The sequence below is a fragment of the Adiantum capillus-veneris genome, chromosome 22 (genome assembly GCF_014529385.1).
Source record: "Adiantum capillus-veneris isolate H3 chromosome 22, ASM1452938v2, whole genome shotgun sequence".
In the NCBI taxonomy this organism is placed as follows: Eukaryota; Viridiplantae; Streptophyta; class Polypodiopsida; order Polypodiales; family Pteridaceae; genus Adiantum; species Adiantum capillus-veneris.
Window position 1 is genome coordinate 131,034,061 of NC_140952.1, and position 16,485 is coordinate 131,050,545.

General features: G+C 42.0%; 1 protein-coding gene across 2 annotated transcripts; it reads left to right on the plus strand.

Annotated features, from left to right (window-relative positions):
- Positions 1-4,870: 4,870 nt before the first annotated feature.
- LOC147430231 (glutamate dehydrogenase 1-like) lies at positions 4,871-8,264 on the plus strand. Of its 2 annotated transcripts, none has more exons than XM_086494735.1 (9): positions 4,871-5,411; positions 5,700-5,813; positions 6,112-6,333; positions 6,815-6,889; positions 7,020-7,136; positions 7,213-7,463; positions 7,535-7,610; positions 7,685-7,771; positions 7,849-8,264. In XM_086494735.1, exons 1-9 carry the CDS (start codon positions 5,304-5,306, stop codon positions 8,032-8,034), a joined length of 1,236 nt encoding a protein of 411 aa, XP_086350861.1. In that variant the 5' UTR covers positions 4,871-5,303; the 3' UTR covers positions 8,035-8,264. The 2 variants fall into 2 exon arrangements, with proteins under 2 accessions (XP_086350861.1, XP_086350862.1); XM_086494736.1 differs by having other exon boundaries at positions 5,756-5,813.
- Positions 8,265-16,485: the final 8,221 nt, after the last annotated feature.

Genomic DNA, 16,485 nt, shown 5'->3' on the forward strand with positions numbered 1-16,485 from the left:
ATAGATGGAAAAAACCTATCAGGAGGTCGCGTGACACGTCCAGATCTATGCACACAATAGGTGGCTCAGGCTCAGCCACAACCTGTGGTTCCACTCTATCCTGTCCTTGCTCCTCTTGAGCCCTGACATTTTGTCTTGCACGTGCAGGTCCATCTTCTTGGAAGACAACTCTTCTAATCTCCTCAACCCTCTCTGGTTTAGAATGATATTTGGATTCATTAAAGTGAACATCATTGCTGCGGACAACCTTTCTGGATTCGGGATCCCAAAGTGTGTACCCCATCTCACCAGAATTACCATAGCCTAGAAAGATGCACTTTCTACTCTTTGGCTCAAGTTTGTTCCTAAATTCCTTTGGAACGTGAGTATATGCCTCACAGCCAAAGACTCTGAGATGCTTGTATGAGGGCATTTTGCCTGACCATACCATCTCTGGCACTGAATCCTTCTGCAAAACCTTGCTAGGAGATCTATTTACAAGATGAACAGCTGTTGATACAGCTTCAGCCCAAAACCCATTTGGCAGCTGTGCATTAGACAACATACTTCTGACCATCTCTTGTATGATCCTATTCATCCTCTCAGCAACACCATTTTGAGGAGGATTGTAAGGAGCAGTAAGTTCACATTTTATACCTTTTGACTCACAAAAGTCGTGAAAGGCCTTTGAAACATACTCTCCACCATTGTCAGTGCGTAAGCATTTAAGCTTCTTGCCACTCTGATTCTCCACAAGTGTCACAAACGTTTTGAAAACATTAAACGCTTCATCCTTGTGCTTGAGAAAGTAAACCCATACTTTCCTCGAGTAATCATCTATAAATGTCATAAAGTAAGAAGCTCCCCCTAGAGATAGGTTAGGCATAGGTCCACACAAATCACTATGAACAAGTGCCAACTGTGTATCTCTTCTACTGCTTCTATGCTTATGTGGCTACTGTGTTTGCTTACCATACAGACAATGTTCACAGAATTCAAAATCATTAAATGAAAAGCCAGGCAAATAACCAGAACGAGACAAGATTTCCATTCCCTTCTTGGACATATGTCCTAACCGGCAATGCCACAAAGAAACGTTCGGCTGCTCGGTTACATTGATTACATTTTTAGAGACATTTGATACATAAATCATGTAAAGTCCTCCAGAATTTACTCCATGTGCTACTGTCATAGAACCCTTGGATATCTTCCACATGTTCTGTCCAAAAGTGGTGACGTAGCCAGCATCATCAAGTAAACCTGTGTTGATCAAGCTCTTTGTAATTGCGGGAACATGTCTCACATTCTTCAGCGTGAAAGAAGAGCCATTCTGAAACTTCAATTGAACATCTCCAACACCTAAGATCTCACATGTTTGCCCATTGCCTAGCCGAACATGATCTTTAGTGGTCACATAAGAGGTAAACCACTCCTTGTTTGGAGACACATGAAGTGATGCCCCTGAGTCTATAATCCAGTCACTCAGTGCATTTCCATCAGATGCTGTAAGAAGAGCTGAGTCCATTGTATTCTTCAAGAAGTAGATGTCTCCTGACACTAGACTGTCATCCTCTGCAACAGTGTTTGTCACATTTATTTCTTGAATCTTCACTGAGGACTTGTTCTTCTCACCATGGTCTTCAGCTTTCTCTTTGACTTTTTCTGCTTTCCATTCTCTACAGTCTCTTTTCATGTGACCCTTCTTGCCACAATGGTAGCATTCTATGTCACTCTTGCCTTTAGCACTGCGGGACTTACTACGAGACTGATTCCTCTTTCCACCTTTGTACTTTTCTTTGGTCCTTCCCTTGACAACTAAGGCTGTTCCTTTGCCTTTGTCCATTGTCTTTCTATTGGTTTCTTCAGTAAGCAGACTTCCTTCTACACCTGCTATGTTCAAACCATCTGGAGGTGCAGAATTACTCAAAGCTGTGCGAAAAGTGTCCCAACTTTCCGGCAATGTGATCAATAGGAACATAGCTCTAACAGGTTCATCAAACTTGACACCTTGAGCTGACAACTGACTATAGATTGTGTTGAATTCATTCAGATGATTGGACATAGGTCTCCCTTCTTTCATCTTCAAGTCAACAAGCTTCTTAAGCCAGTATACCTGTGAAGCTGTACTCTGCTTCTCATAAAGATCACTCAGCTTTAACCATGCTTGATAAGCCGACATCTCGTCTGCTACATTGAAGTAAACGCTTTCTGCCAAAGTCAGCATAATGGTAGAAAGTGCCAATTCATCCATTTCGCTCCATTCATCTTTGTCCATATCTTCTGGTTTTATCCCCTTGAGCTTTATAGGTTTTATCTGCTTCTTTTGTACCAACACGTGCCAAATCTGCTGCTCCACAATGGGAAATTGGTTCCATCCAGCTTCTTGATATTGTAAAGAGCAGTGTCCTGTGATCCACCCATAGCTACGCTTCACAGTAGTTTATTTTCTTGGGAAAAATTCGGCAGAGTTTCCCCTGTAAACTGACCTCTGAACCAATATCAACCTGTCAAATGAACCAAGAAAGCTTCAGATTCTGCATAAATTTCGGCAGAGTCTCCTTTGTAAAATGGCTCTGGTGTACTAAAAAACAGACCAAAAAACAGCTCAAAAACACTGTCTCTCTGACACTGTAAGCTGTGGGTAAACCTGTCCTGCACCTGTACTGTCTCTGACTGTCCTGTCACTGTCCTGTAAGCATAGACTGCGACAATGCCTCAACGGCAGTAAAGCAAAGATGCAATCCCAACTGTCTAACTCACAGTCAATACATCCTAGCTGCCTATCTAAGGGTGCTCGAGGGATCGCTCCAAGACCTGTATCACCGAAAGGATCTCAACATTCGAGAATCCCCCAGCTCAATAAAACCTCACTCGATCCTCAACAAAGGCTGCAGTAAATCTGACAGTACATAGACTTCCCACAAAGTCATACATCCACAAATTTCCCACTGTATGCTGTAATCGCTGCGGCGGTTGTTTGCTGCGTGACTCACAGCCAACAAACCCTCAACAGACATACATCATCTCTGACAATACATCCCATGTGGAGGTACCTGCAATGTCAGGATGAAATCTGGAATATCAAGCAGCAAACACAAGCTACCTGATGAACTAGTGGATGTCGCCTACAGTCTGTGTGTAGATGCGCCCGTGTCGTATGTGACACGCCTCCAAGAACTGTGAGCCGTCCTTCGATGTGTAGACAACCACAAATCAGCACTCTGGGAGTGTCGATATCCTCAGCACCTGCAGTCGTAGGCCGAAAACCCCAAATTTGTAGAGTCGGATCTGCACCCGTCGAGACCACGTAGTCGAAAATGGCCTGCGCAGACCTTTGTCGAAGCCGAACGGTGGCCGAGATGACCTCAGAATGAAATTCTGACAACACGAGATTTGGGGCCGTGTCTTCGCCTGTCGAATTTCACTCCAAGATGAGTTGGTGACTCTAGCCTTCTGCAGTGCTGCCCCGAGCCTCGATCTGAGCTCTGATACCAGTTGAAGGAGTACGAGTGGAAGTGCGACGCGAGAGAGAGTGCGAGAAGAAGAGCACCACGATATGGTGAACTCGCTCTACTGTAATGTGTAGAGCATAGTGAGTTCTTATTAGGTTTTTACAAAAGAATATGTGTACATACCTGGCGGCCCGCCCACTTACCTGGGCGACCACATTGGGCTTTATACCCCAACAGTTGGGTTAGGCAGACTTTCATTGTTTTCAGTGCATGATGGAGACTTACCCTTCATTTTACATAGTGACATGTCTTTACTTTTCTTGCATTCTATTTTAGTACTTCACATGGCTTTACATTTCTTGCATTTTATAGCTTAATTCCAGTCACTGATTAACATTCGAGAAAGTCTCTTTTATTAAGCGGTTGCTGATCAAGTTTCCTCCTCTCAAAGAAGAAAACGGGAAATATTAGCATAAATTTTGTGATTTTCAAAATTTTTGGACGACTTTCTCACATATTTTATTGGTTTTTCTTCCGTTTACAATGGTTTGCAGCTAGCTAGTCTTGATTTTCAATCGGCTCAAGACTAAGCTGAGGCAATCCTTTCCCAAACACTGATACCAGTTTAATTCAACCTAACAATTTTATCGCTTTCTTATTGTTTTTGAAAGCCGTCGTGACCCTTTCACTTGTTCTACCACTAAGCTATCACATGCTAGCTGGCAAGTGGCAATATACAACATTTTGGTAGAGATTGCTACGAGAGGTTCACATATAATGTTCACATGGTGTTCACAACGGGTTCACTTGCTGTTTACTTTCATGGGGTTCACTTGGTGTTTAATCCAAGATCAATCGGTGCACGTCCAATCCCGTCGTCCCCGACAAATGGGGACCATTGATCTTGGGGCCCACCTCCCAAAGTGGTGTCAAATAATCACGACTGACGAGGCATTGTCTCGTGCTGGTAAGGCTATGGTCACGTGAGGCTTAGTTATCTGTAAGCCTCGACAGGCCTGACGATGGCAGGTACGACAAGTGCCGCGGTGACTGGGAAGCGCAAGTAGTGAGAGAGAGGTTGAGGCGTAGCGAGGAGAGAGAAACAAAGGGCACACCGGCCAGCTACCGGCATAGTTTTTCAACTATGCTGAAAATGGAATAGTAAGCTTACTAAGCCGGTGGCCTACTGCAAAAAGCTGGGCAGCGTTAGATTCTGCCTGCCTAGGTTACGGAAAACTAAGCCTCGCGTGACCATAGCCTAATAGAAGTTATCTATTCGCTGACGTGCGGGAGTACTTTGAGGCACAGCGACGAGGCGCCGAGTCTGCCACGCTGGAGTTGACGTGGCGGAAGGGACTGCAGTCGAAAGAAAGGCCACGTGGCATAAAGACCAATTAAAAATGGTAAGAAAATGTGGAGCATATTCTCTTTCGTGACGATCTCTCTCTCTCTCTCTCTCTCTCACACACACACACAGAGTTGCCTCGTCTTCCTGCAGACTCCATGGCTTTCCTTGCCGCCCATGTCCTTATAAATGCAGTCCCTTTTCCTCATCTCCCTCTGCCCGCTAGCATCGCTGTTTTGACACCTGTACATCTTCCGTGCACTATCGCACAACCCTCCTTCTTCTCTAGATCTTCTGCGCTTCTCCCCGCTCCTCAACCTAACTTTAAACCTAAACCTCTATGAGGCGTCTCATTTTTCCTTTGCTTCTGTTTGCTCCAACCTCCTCTTTTGTCAAGCGTCAATCAACCGGCTTCGTCGACCAGTTGAGGAAATTAACCTTTTGTCTGGTCTGATCAGCTTCGCTTCTTCTGCGTAATCCTAGCTCCACACATTTTCCTCTGCTGAGCTCTTCCTTTCCGGGGCACCATGAACGCGCTTTCAGCTACGACTCGCTACTTTAAGCAAGCAGTCAAGATTCTTGGCTTGGATACGAAAGTGGAACGTAGTCTTCTTATACCATTTCGAGAGATCAAGGTAGTCATTTACTGCTTATCTGTCATGAACGGGAAGAGTCTGGCAGCTGCATTTGTGCTACTCATTTTAAGATTAGAACTTAGTCGAAGAGAAACGCTACATTGTGTGAAAGAAGCTGACTGCATCGATAAGCTGTTTTATTATTTTGTACAAATTGTAGAACTAAACGTTTTTGTTAGCTAAGAGCTTCTCAATTTTAAGCTTTCGAAGCAAAAATCAAAATTGGAAAATATAGCAAGCACATATAAACTTATTTTGGTGAAGCATATGGCATGGTCAATTTTGCAGGTTGAGTGTACTATCCCGGCTGATGATGGCTCATTACTTTCTTTTGTCGGTTTTAGAGTCCAACACGACAACTCACGAGGTCCAATGAAAGGTGGAATAAGGTACCATCCCCAGGTAATATCATTTTACATTAAGAGAACTTTTTGGCTAGATGTGATCTTTACCGAGGACATGAATGTTAGTCTTCTGTTTTTGTCTTTGGTACAAAAATGTTTTGTGATCTTTATGGAGAGTCCATGGTATGCTGTTTGTTGCAGTATGTACACAATTGGTTATTGGTTACTTGTTAGAGGTGTCCTGGGTATTAGCTGCGCACAAGAGCATTTTGGCTTGTGTTCATATAAGTTGGTTATATATATTCAACCATGTGCAATCAATAGTTTTGTTGGTAATTTCTCTGTTCTTGGTGCAGGTTGATCCAGACGAAGTGAATGCATTAGCACAGTTGATGACATGGAAAACAGCTGTTGTATCTGTACCATATGGTGGAGCAAAGGGTGGAATTGGCTGCAATCCAAAGGACCTTAGTCCTTCTGAGCTTGAACGGCTAACACGAGTTTTTACACAGAAGATACATGATCTGATTGGTATTCAGATTGATGTCCCGGCTCCAGACATGGGCACGAATGCACAGGTAATTTTTAACTCGCGAGTTTTGCTTATCTTGTGAGATAGAAATTTCCAAGTTAACAAGATTTGCCCATATTGGGAGAAAGAAATTTTCAAGGAAAGAAGATCAAAGATTGTTTTAGGGAGAATGGTTAACCGTAAAGTTTGGAACAGATGAGAAGTTGGCAGGCAAGGTTCAAATAATAAAGCAGGAATAGTTTAACAATAGTCTGCCAACTTTCGCCAAATGAATTATTTCCAGTTGTAGGGTGGTGGATCTATGTAGATCACTGCTCCAGCTCTAAACTCTGAGGAGTGAGAACAAAACAGCATTTATTATTCGCTGAGCCAATGACACGAGAGTTTTGACAAAGAATTAACAAGCAAAGTCTTGGATATATACAAATCTCAAAAGATATGCTGTTGTTGATTGGTTAGTTGATTTGGGTGTGTGCGTACCTAAAGCACATCACAAAATAATATGCTGTTATCCATGTTTTATACAGACAATGGCTTGGATCCTTGACGAGTATTCCAAATTTCATGGGCACTCTCCAGCAATTGTAACAGGAAAACCCTTGGTTAGTTTACGCATTCAGTATATGTTCACGCACAGGTGCTGATAGCACAGTTATGGCTTTTAAAACCCTTCTTCCAGTTATATGGTTAAATCATGTCCTTGCTAACTTTCACTTGTGTTCTATTTGGAAGGATCTTGGTGGCTCTCTAGGTAGAGAAGCTGCTACTGGTAGAGGGGTCGTTTATGCAACAGAGGCTTTGCTCAATGATTATAGCAAAAGTGTTTCCAATCAAACCTTTGTTATCCAGGTTAGGTTTCCCCATCATTTTAAGTTAAGTAGCATCTAATACAAAGAGCTGGTGTAATTTGACCTTTTATTGCCAGGGTTTCGGAAATGTAGGTTCCTGGACTGCACGACTTCTTTTTGAACAGGGGGGCAAAATTGTTGTGATAAGCGATGCTACTGGTGCTGTAAAGAATACCGATGGCATTGATATTCCCAGATTGATTGAGTATGCCAAGAAAACAGGTAGTATTGAGGGTTTCGATGGTGGGGCTGAGATAGATCCAAGCTCCATCTTGGCAGAACCATGTGATGTCCTCATTCCAGCTGCCATTGGTGGAGTGCTGACAAGGTGCCCTTTCTATTAAACATCATGTCTTGCAATATGATAAGAGTTGATACCAGTTTTGAGGTCTCCATCAGGGAAAATGCCAATGATGTTAAGGCCAAGTTTGTCGTGGAAGCAGCAAACCACCCAACAGACCCTGATGCTGATGAGGTGAGGAGGTCTTGGGGCTTTTTATGGAGTAAGTAGACCTTGCTTTTATACTCATTTCCTGCAATGTGATGCAGATACTTGCCAAGAAGGGTGTAGTTGTATTACCAGACATATACGCAAATGCAGGAGGAGTGACGGTCAGCTATTTTGAGTGGGTGCAGGTGTGTAAAGCACTTGATTATCTTGTTAGTTAGGGAGTATGATCAGCACTTAACTGTGTGTCTGTCTTTGTTGATAGAATATCCAAGGCTTTATGTGGGATGAGGATAAAGTGAATGCAGAGCTCAGAAAGTACATGACTAGGGCATATGAAGACTTGAAGGAAATGAGCAAAAGTAAAAATTGTAGTTATCGAATGGGAGCATTTTGTCTCGGGATTGGTCGAGTTGCCAGAGCAACATTATTAAGGGGTTGGGAGGCATGACACTGGCAAATTATGAGTTTTGAGTGGCCTTTGGGTGGATAAACCCACAGTTCTTTTGATTGATCACTCAACATCAAGCATTGTGGTGTTGATGTCAAATAAGCATTCTTTTGTTAACATTGATCTTGTAAGGTAATTTGATAGAAGGGCCTGTTCAAGTTGTGCAGAGTTGTACACCAGGGAACTGTTGTAATGGCCCACTAATAAGAAGCAATTACTATGTCAAATTACATTTTCTATATTCTTAAGTAAGGCAGGTATTTTTTGTTAAGGTGATGATTAGTTAATGACCCACTTTAGAGAAAAGAAATAAAAACGATTTTCATCATTGAATTTTTCCATATGATGCTAACAACAAGTTGTATCCAACAGCTCCCATTTGCTCTTGATTGAGTTCGACGCCTTACTCAGACCTTATGTGGGCGGAAAATGTAGAGTGCCAGTCTCTCTCTCTCTCTCTCTCTCTCTCTCTCTCTCTCTCTCTCTCTCTCTGTCTCTCTCTCATATCATGTTCATATGCTACGAGGAATCGTTTCAAAAATGATCATATCTTGTAAATTTATATATATATATATATATATATATATATGTATATGTATATATTTGTAGTGTTACCTACAACTTTGATATTACAACACACACACACCCAACCTCCTTAGGTGGAGGCAACCCAACTCTCAAGGTAAAGTTATCCTGGCCGGATAAGGTTAGCCAAACCACAACTCCCTTTACCAGCATTAGAACTCATAGGCTATGACTCTTCCAACTGAGCTAGTATTTCGGATGCTTTTGAATACTAGTTTGGTGCCAAAAAGGGACATGTACTCGAGATTACTGCACCTTCAAAAATCCTTTGAAGGATCAATGTACACCCTAGTTTCAAAGTGTGCTGGTTGAAAAGATTTGAAAGTTATATAATGATTTGATTGACATATCAATCGATGTATTGCTGGAAAAAATAGTAGCATGTTGGTTTTAATCAAGGAAAAAACGTTTTTAGTACGATCGATAACTTCTCTTATCTACTAACAATAAAGTTTTACAAAACATAATTTCTTTTTAGAATTTTAGTGAAGCCAAAAAGGAAAGGTAAACACTATGGCCATGCCTTTAGGGTAGGGCATGAAAAGTGAAAGGTTATAGCGAGATGCAAGACCCTCCAAACCTTATGATAGTGTCTCGTAGCTCGCTCGGAGTTGTGCTTGAAGACCTAAGCCAAATTTTGGCTTTTACATGTTGAAGACAAGCGGGATTGTAGGCCTTTAGTTTTTGTAAGACCCCATGTAATACCCCATGTAACATACAAATATAAATAAATAAATAAAATTATTTTTAGTATACTTTATAATTTATATTGTGCTTATTATTTTGTATTGACGGTGTCGTGTCGTGGCATGTGCATCATGTGAAACTAAATTATCTACCTCTCTTAATGGTTTTGCTATGTGGGACCAAATGCTATTATGTACATAATGTGATATACGCGAAAATAGATACCACGGTTGCAGCTTTGTATATACCTTGCGGGGACAGCGAGGCCCTCAGCGTGGTACTATGGTATGTTTTTTCACATGAATATATGACTATTTTGCTTTAAAAATTTACAAATGTCAAGTGTAACGAAGTGGCACGCTTGTTTTGCTTCAAAAGTTCAATGCGGACGATCTCGACCAAAAAATAGCAGGTTTCATGCGCGGGTGGAAAAGATGCATCTAGAGTGCTTGGCAAGGGATAAAATGAGGTTCAAGATGAAATTTAAGCCCATTGGTATTTTTTCACAATTTTAGGGTTTTTTCCCAGTTCGTATGGGCTTTTTACGGGAAAAAAGTGACATTTTCAAGCTAAAAAAGATAAAAAAAATGGTAAAAAATGATCAAAAAGTGATAAAAAATGGCTCGAAATGCCACATCACTCACGGTGTCGTGACTATGAGAAGTAAAGAAGCATTTTAGAACATGAAGATCAGCACTACAAGCTCCTCTGTGAAGGGATACAAAGCCTGCACCTAAGGTATGCTAGTGCAGTCCCGTGCTGTTCCAACTCTGTATTCGGGGTTGTGAGGCCACCAATTAGGGTTTTCCATCTTCAAATAACCACTTAGAAATGAATAATGAAGTTCTGAAACTTCCATGAAATGGCTACGGCGGAGAATTGAAGCGTTTGTATAGGGTTTTTATCAGGGCGAAAGAACACTACAACTGTGTAATTGACAGTGAGGCTACACCAAATCATCACACGCATAAGAGTTTTTTGTTGATCTTGGTTCTTTTTCAAAGAGAAGATTTCATGGCTGGAGTTTTGTTCTTTTTTAGTGTGTTTTTGGTTTCAAATCATCTACGCCTTGCTTGATTTTGCTGCGAACTCTCACAGCCAGAGGCCCGACGCTTTTCTAGCCGCACTCCACACTTCTTGACGCAAGTTTGGTGAACCCGACGCCAAGTAGGCTAGGGTGAGGGTTCAAAAGATTCATTGAAGGTATCAAAACAAAGGTTTAAAGCTATGGAGCAACAAGAGTAATAGGGAGTTCGGTTTGATCCTGTCACAATGCAAATGTTTCAAGCTTTTGCGATGTTTATGCAGCAGTAGCAAGCTGCGGAAAGGAGGGAGCTTTCCTCAGCTAAAGTGCTTCAATCTGTGGTGAAGAAAATGGACCAATTTAAAGGTAAAGATGTAACAAAGTATCTTTGTGGATATGTAAAAGAGATGGAGCTTCATCGAGTGCCCGAAGCAAAGATGGTGCAAAGTTTTGAACTAGCTGTGGTTCTCGAGATCAGAGAGCATGTAAGGGGAATTAGAAATGAGAATGGGGCAACTTGGGAAGCATTCAAATTAGCCTTGAAAGAAGAGTATTTCATGGAAGACTCCGAAAGGGTGACAAAGAGGACTTTTCGAGAGTGGGTAGTTTGGGCAAAAGAAGGACTTTCGCCTACCGAACTGCTAACGGAATTTGAACGCCGCTATGATCAACTTTCAAGGACTGAGAAGGCTATCCTAAACTCAGATAAGACAGAGCTCTTTTTGCAAGTGCAGGCAAAGAGATTCAAGAGAAGTTAGAGTTACTGCTTGAGGATAAGGACGCGGAACATGGCTTAAAGACTGATTGGAATGAGGTCGAAGATGCAATTTCACTGCTAGCCAAGCAACAACGATGAAGAGACAAGATGATCTTCAACCCTACTCAAGCCCCAAGTGTTCCCGAGAGTCCCATGAAGCCTGTGATTATGGTTCCAAGGAGTGACAAATCCATCCTCGATGATATTGTTAAGGGAATGCAAGAACTGAAGTTAAAGCTTACAAGGCTAGAAGGGGCAACCATCAGGTCAATCTATAGTGCAATGACCTCAAATCAGAGAAGGTTTTGTAAATAGATGCATATGGTGTGATACTACTGACCATGGAAGGAGGGATTGTGGAAGTTTCAAAGATGCATTGACAAAAGAGCTTGTTTTCTTTAAAGATGGCAAAATTCACTTAAGTGAAACAGGTAAGCTCTTGGGTACAAACTTTGGCAAAGGTGGAATGAAGAAGCTAGTCGAGGACATGGCTACTAGCCATGCCATCTCAATGGTTGAGGCACCCGCCTATGGGCTGAAGGTGGAGCCTATAAGGCAAAAAGGAGTCAAGGTTGGAGAAGAAGCATCTAATGGGATTGGAGAACTGTGGCCATGGGCAATAAGTCTGCTGTGAAAGGTAAAATGACTAAAGAGGTTTTACGTGAAGTGGAGACTGCATTCGTCTAGAAACAGGTTGGAATGACCCTGTAGACTCTTTGTCAGTGCATACATACATTGCCAAATGTCAAGCCAATGACGCCGTTGTCGAAGAGAAACATAGGCGTGAGAATGGGGATGAAGGGCCTTCAAAATGGGTGACAAGGAGTGGGGGTAAAAATGACACAGTGCCTCCTAGATCACCTTCCTCGCAACAGATGCCTGTCCCCGAAGTGCCTATGCAAGAAGCCTCTAAAGAAAAAAGAAGGATGCAACGAAAGCTAAAGCAAAGGGTCCAGCCTACAAGCTCCAATATGACATAGAGGCGGCAACAGATCTCAAAAAGGTTTTGGAAGAAAGGATTTTGAACAGTAAGGTGGAATTTACATTGGGTGAGGTCTTTGGTAGCAAAGAGGGAGTTCCATGAAGAGATAATTGATATCATCAAGAGGAAGCGGCAGACTCTTACTAAATCTATCCATGTACAGGGTGAGAAAGAGACTTTCAATACACAAGAAGTACAAGTCTATGATGAGCAAGGTGATCAAACTATTGCTGGATGCTATAAGTCTAGGGGAGGAGTAAAACAGGTTCACTTCTTGGATGATGAAGATGGAGTCGAGACCACTCACAAGAGTTACTACTTGAAGAGTCACTGGGCAAGAGCAACTAGTGAGACCCTAGTGAAAGTGGGAGACTTAGAAGAGCCATACATTGCGATGATAGATCATGGGTCAGAAATTAATCTTATGTCAAAGAGTTTATATCAAAAGGGAAAATGGCCAATCGATATAAATCATGGATAGATGATCCGTGCAGCAAACAACTCATCAGGAGAGTTGTACGGAGCTTGTCCAAATGTAAAGGTGACTATAGGGGATGTAAAATATTACCACAATTTCTTTGTACAGGAGATGTCTACATACCCTCTTATCCTTGGACAACCATACATCACTGCTACTCACATGGAAACCAAGGTAATGGACAATGGTCAGCTTATGCTAGGATAAGAAGCAGGGATGAGAAGCGTGCAGTACAATTCCTTACTGTTTGTGTGGACCATGAAAGGAACCGTGAAAGTCTTAGAGAGCAACCCTTGCCAAAGACAAACAAAGAATTCAAGGACTACAGGGATATGAGGGGTTTTGGCCATGTACCATTGTAGAGCGGGATTGTAGTGGTACAAGAAGAGAAACGTTCTCGCATGATGTATATGCAAAGGAAACGTTTTCTCCAGGTTTTGTAGGATTAATAGACTATGGATCTATTGCTTTTACAAAGTGTGGAGACTTAAAGCGGGGTGAATGACAACATGTAAATAGTGTGCAAAGAGGTTTGAAGACGAATGGTTTGCTAGAAAATGATGAATGCATTACAGGAGTGTTTGATGAGTATTTGTTTGTGGATACTATGCAAGACTTGGAGTCTTTAGTGGATTGCAATTTGCGTATGGGAAGTGAGGTTGTGAAAGTTTGCTCAATAGAAATGTATAAAGCCATTGAGGATTTCAAAAATGCTAAAGGTGTTGATGTACGAGTGGAGACCAAGTACAAGTCTGTGGCAAAGAAAGTGAAACCAGTGGCATTACCTCTACCAAAAGATTGCACAAATGAAATGAAACAAGCTGCTTTGCAACCTAGCCTTTGTGACCCAAGCAAGATTAACACAAGTTCACACAGGAATCTTTGAAGAAGTTAAAGGTTGGTTGTGAGAACAGTTTCACAAAAGTTGAAAAGATATGCTTTGAAGACATGCTTGCCAAACACGAAAAAGCTTTTGCATTTGAGCCTCATGAGATAGGGTGTGTTGATCCATCCATTGTGTTAAGAAATAAGACGTAACTAAATAGATATTTGAGTAGGTTACTTAATGGAGAGAGATAGATTTCACACACAAGAGATTATAGAGTAGAGAGAGAGAGAGAGTACACATGATATACGTGGTTCACCCAATGTGGGCTACGTCCACGGGAAAGCAACCACTCAATGGCTTTAGCACTTCAAAAGAAGAAGTAGTTTACAAAAGGATTAAACCCTTAATAGAGCTCCCGCCTTGCTTCACTCTCACCACCTCACACTCACCTTGTTGCATCAACTTCACACTATGAAATGTGTGTAGAAATGGCCTCCTTTTATAGGCCAAAAGGGCTGCCTTCTCTTATGAGAGGCAGCCATGTGTAGCCGCCCTTGTGCGAATAAGTCCAAATCGGACCCTCCAATCCGCCCATGTGTGGCCACCCTTGAGAAGACAAGTCCGCTTTTGAATTCGGCCACCGGCCATTGACTTCCGACCACCGGCCATTGACTATTGGCCACCGGCCAACCGACCGGTTGTTTTCCGACCACTTTCCGGCCGCCGTCCGGCCATAATATTCCCGCGAAAAGGAATATTTCGGCGAGGGAAAATTTTGTCCCTGATTCTTGTCCATGAAAATTTTGGTTTCCGGTGAGTGATTTTCCTTCACGGACGATGGCTTCTCCTCATAATGGGGGCCCTACAAATGTGCGCTTTTACCACAAAAAATTACAAGGGTAAATCAGGCTCCATACTTAACAATCTCCCACTTGGAGACTGATCTCCAAACCAAACCTGTGAGTGCTTTCCATTCTGGCTTTTTATCCTTGAATGCCGATTGAAGATGAGCAAAAGTTCAACTTCTCCTTGTTGACCACCTTTGTAAACATGCCTGCAGGATTTTCACTTGTATGCACCTTTCCTAGATTTAGCTGTCCCTCTTACAAAAGAGTGTGTATGAAGTGATATCTCACCTCAATGTGCTTTGTCCTTGAATGAAAGGCTGAGTTCTTCGCAAGATGGATAGCGCTTTGGCTATCACTGTACAAGACACAATTGTCTTGTTTGAATCCAAGATCCAAGCTCTTCTAAGAATCTATGAAGCCACATAATTTCTTTGCTTGCCTCCGTCATTGCTACATACTCTGCTTCCGTGGTAGAAAGTGAAACCACTTTCTGTAGCTTTGAAGCCCAGCTTACTTCTGTGCCTCCAACCATGAACACATAGCCAGTAGTGCTCCTTCGAGTATCTTTGTCACCTGCTATATCTGCATCAGCATACCCTTCTAGAAAAATATCAGTTCCTCCAAAATACAAAGCATTTGTTGTTGTCCCTTTTAGATACCTAAGTATCCACTTCACAGCTTGCCAATGCTCTTTACCTGGGTTGTCCATGAACCTACTCACAACTCCCACTGCATGTGCAATGTCTGGCCTTGTCCAGCTGGCCTTGTCCAGACCATAGCATATATTAGAGAACCTACCGCTGCAGCATATGGAACTTTAGACATATAGGCTATCTCCTCTTGTGTCTTTGGACACATATCCTTCGTTAGTTTAAAATGACCAGCCAAAGGTGTAGAATCTGGTTTTGCATTTTGCATTGCAAACTTTTCTAGTACCTTCTTGATGTAATCTTCTTGAGATAGCTTTATTGTCTTCTTCATCCTATCCCTTGATATTTTCATACCAAGTATCCTCTTTGCAGCACCTAAATCTTTCATTGAAAAAGATTTAGACAGCTCCTCTTTTAGGTCTTTGATGTCCTGCATGTTAGCACTTGCAATCAACATGTCATCAACATACAACATTAGGATGATGAACTTCCCATCTCCCAAATTCTTCGTGTAGACGCTTGTGATCCGAGTTGCATCTTGTGAATCCATGATCCAACATCCATCGATCAAACTTCAAGTACCATTGTCTTGATGCTTGCTTTAAACCATACAAGCTCTTATTTAATCTGCAAACCATTTTCTCCTTACCTTTTACTTCATACCCCTTTGGTTGAAGCATGTAGATTTCCTCCTCTAAGTCACCGTGAGGGAATGCCGTATTTACATCCATTTGCTCGAGATTTAAATCATGAGCAGCCACAAGGCTTAAGACAAGCCTAATTGAGTTCATTTTTACAACAGGAGAAAATATTTCATTGAAGTCAATACCTTTATTTTGAGAAAACCCTTTTACCACAAGCCTAGACTTGTACCTTTTTTTCCCACCTTCTTCTTCCTTCAGCTTGTACACCCATTTGTTTTGAAGTGCCCGCTTACCTTTAGGCAACTCAACCAACTCCCATGTTTGGTTGCAATGTAGTGAGTCCATCTCCACTTGCATGCTCTTCGTCCATTCTTCTTTGGATTCATGTTGCATAGCTTCTTCGTATGATTCCGGCTCTCCAAAATCTAAGATTAAGAGATGGTTGAAGAAAGGAATAAACCTTTCTGGAGGTCTACTTGCTCTTGTAGACCTTCGTGGAATAGATTGAGGCTCCTCATTTGGTTGACGTTGTTGCACATTGTCACCGTTTGCAGTCCTTGAGTCTTCACCGTCCTCAAGCTCCATGAATAAACCTTTCTGGAGGTCTACTTGCTCTTGTAGACCTTCGTGGAATAGATTGAGGCTCCTCATTTGGTTGACGTTGTTGCACATTGTCACCGTTTGCAGTCCTTGAGTCTTCACCGTCCTCAAGCTCCATGTACTCATCACCTGTTTCTTTTGTTTGTTTTCTTTCCAAGTAATCGTTGTACATATTTTGTTCATTAAAAATTACATCCCTACTCCTTAAGATTTTACCATCTTCAGGATTCCATAGGCGATACCCAAAGTCACCTTCTCCATAGCCAATGAAGAAACACTTTTTGGACTTTGCATCTAGCTTTGATCTTAGGCTTCTATCTATGTGCATGAAAGCCTCACACCCAAACACTTTGAGAAATGCATAATT

Bases quoted from the DNA above. Each gene is read 5' to 3' on its own strand.
- LOC147430231 (XM_086494735.1), top strand. From the start codon at position 5,304: ATGAACGCGCTTTCAGCTACGACTCGCTACTTTAAGCAAGCAGTCAAG. The intron at 5,412-5,699 runs GTAGTCATTTAC...TCAATTTTGCAG, and splicing joins TACCATTTCGAGAGATCAAG to GTTGAGTGTACTATCCCGGC. The intron at 6,334-6,814 runs GTAATTTTTAAC...TGTTTTATACAG, and splicing joins ACATGGGCACGAATGCACAG to ACAATGGCTTGGATCCTTGA.